Source organism: Egretta garzetta, unplaced genomic scaffold, assembly GCF_000687185.1.
Source record: "Egretta garzetta isolate BGI_Z169 unplaced genomic scaffold, ASM68718v1 scaffold7, whole genome shotgun sequence".
NCBI classification, from domain to species: Eukaryota; Metazoa; Chordata; class Aves; order Pelecaniformes; family Ardeidae; genus Egretta; species Egretta garzetta.
Window position 1 is genome coordinate 4,751,598 of NW_009260350.1, and position 895 is coordinate 4,752,492.

Genomic DNA, 895 nt, shown 5'->3' on the forward strand with positions numbered 1-895 from the left:
CCAGCCAGGACCCAGCAGCAGCCAAGAAGCCACCAAGACGCTTGTGCGGGCGTTTCAGTCGGATCGGCATGAAGCTCCCGCGCATCCCCCTGCGCCGCCAGAAGTTACCCAAGGTCGTGGGTAAGGTGCTGGGGTTTGAGGAGGGAACAGAGCACCAAACCCCGGGGGCTTTCCTCCTAGCTGGGCAGTGCACATGACTCTCAGCATCCTTTCCACCCCCAAACCAGGGCGGTGAGCACGGCAGCGTGGTGATGGGGACACATGCGTCCCCGGTAATGTCGCAGTGCTTGGTGCGAGCCGCCTGGCTTGTTGGGGCTCAGCCTTTTCTCAGCCTACAGCTTCTGGGTCTCAAAGCACGGGTACCTGGAGCTCTGCTGAGCTGTTCGGTGAGGTTTTGGGGTTCCCCAAGGAAAGGGTCGGTCCCCATCACAGCAGTGAAATGCCTTGGTTGCCCTTTTGGTCCTGACCTAATCCTGCCCCAGGTTCACCTGGGGCCAGAGCCCCCAAGCTGGGGCCGGAGCCCACCCCTCTGCTGTGCTCTGCAGCGCTGAGGATGGAGGGGCAGAGATTTGGGGTGAGCTCCCCATGCTGCCCAGGCACGAACCGGGCTCATAGAGGGGCTGCTCGTACCCAGCAGAGCTCCTGATCCAGGGGTGTAGGGGCTGCCAGGGACCCCCCACATCCAGGCGCTGGGGGAACACCATACCCCACATACTTGGAAACCTCCCTGTGCTCATCCCGGTGCGAGGATGGGGACGTGCAGCCTCGGAGAGGACCCTGTTGAATAAAGTGGGGGTGAAGGCAGCGCTCCCCACCCTATGCCGGCATGGGACTCAGCCCCGTTCCCCCCAGGCCCAGCACCTCCCCAGTGTCCGGCGCTGGCAGGATGCCCTGA

At 63.6% G+C, this 895-nt stretch overlaps 1 protein-coding gene across 1 annotated transcript in view; it reads left to right on the top strand.

Annotated features, from left to right (window-relative positions):
- LOC104129949 (scavenger receptor class F member 2) overlaps window positions 1-895 on the top strand; it is a gene marked incomplete at its 5' end in the record, with an annotated part of 14,316 nt that overhangs the window by 6,193 nt on the left and 7,228 nt on the right. Inside the window, one exon of the mRNA XM_035898385.1 lies at window positions 5-120. Within this exon, the coding sequence (XP_035754278.1) occupies window positions 5-120 (116 nt within the window). The remainder of the gene's footprint in view (window positions 1-4; window positions 121-895) is intronic.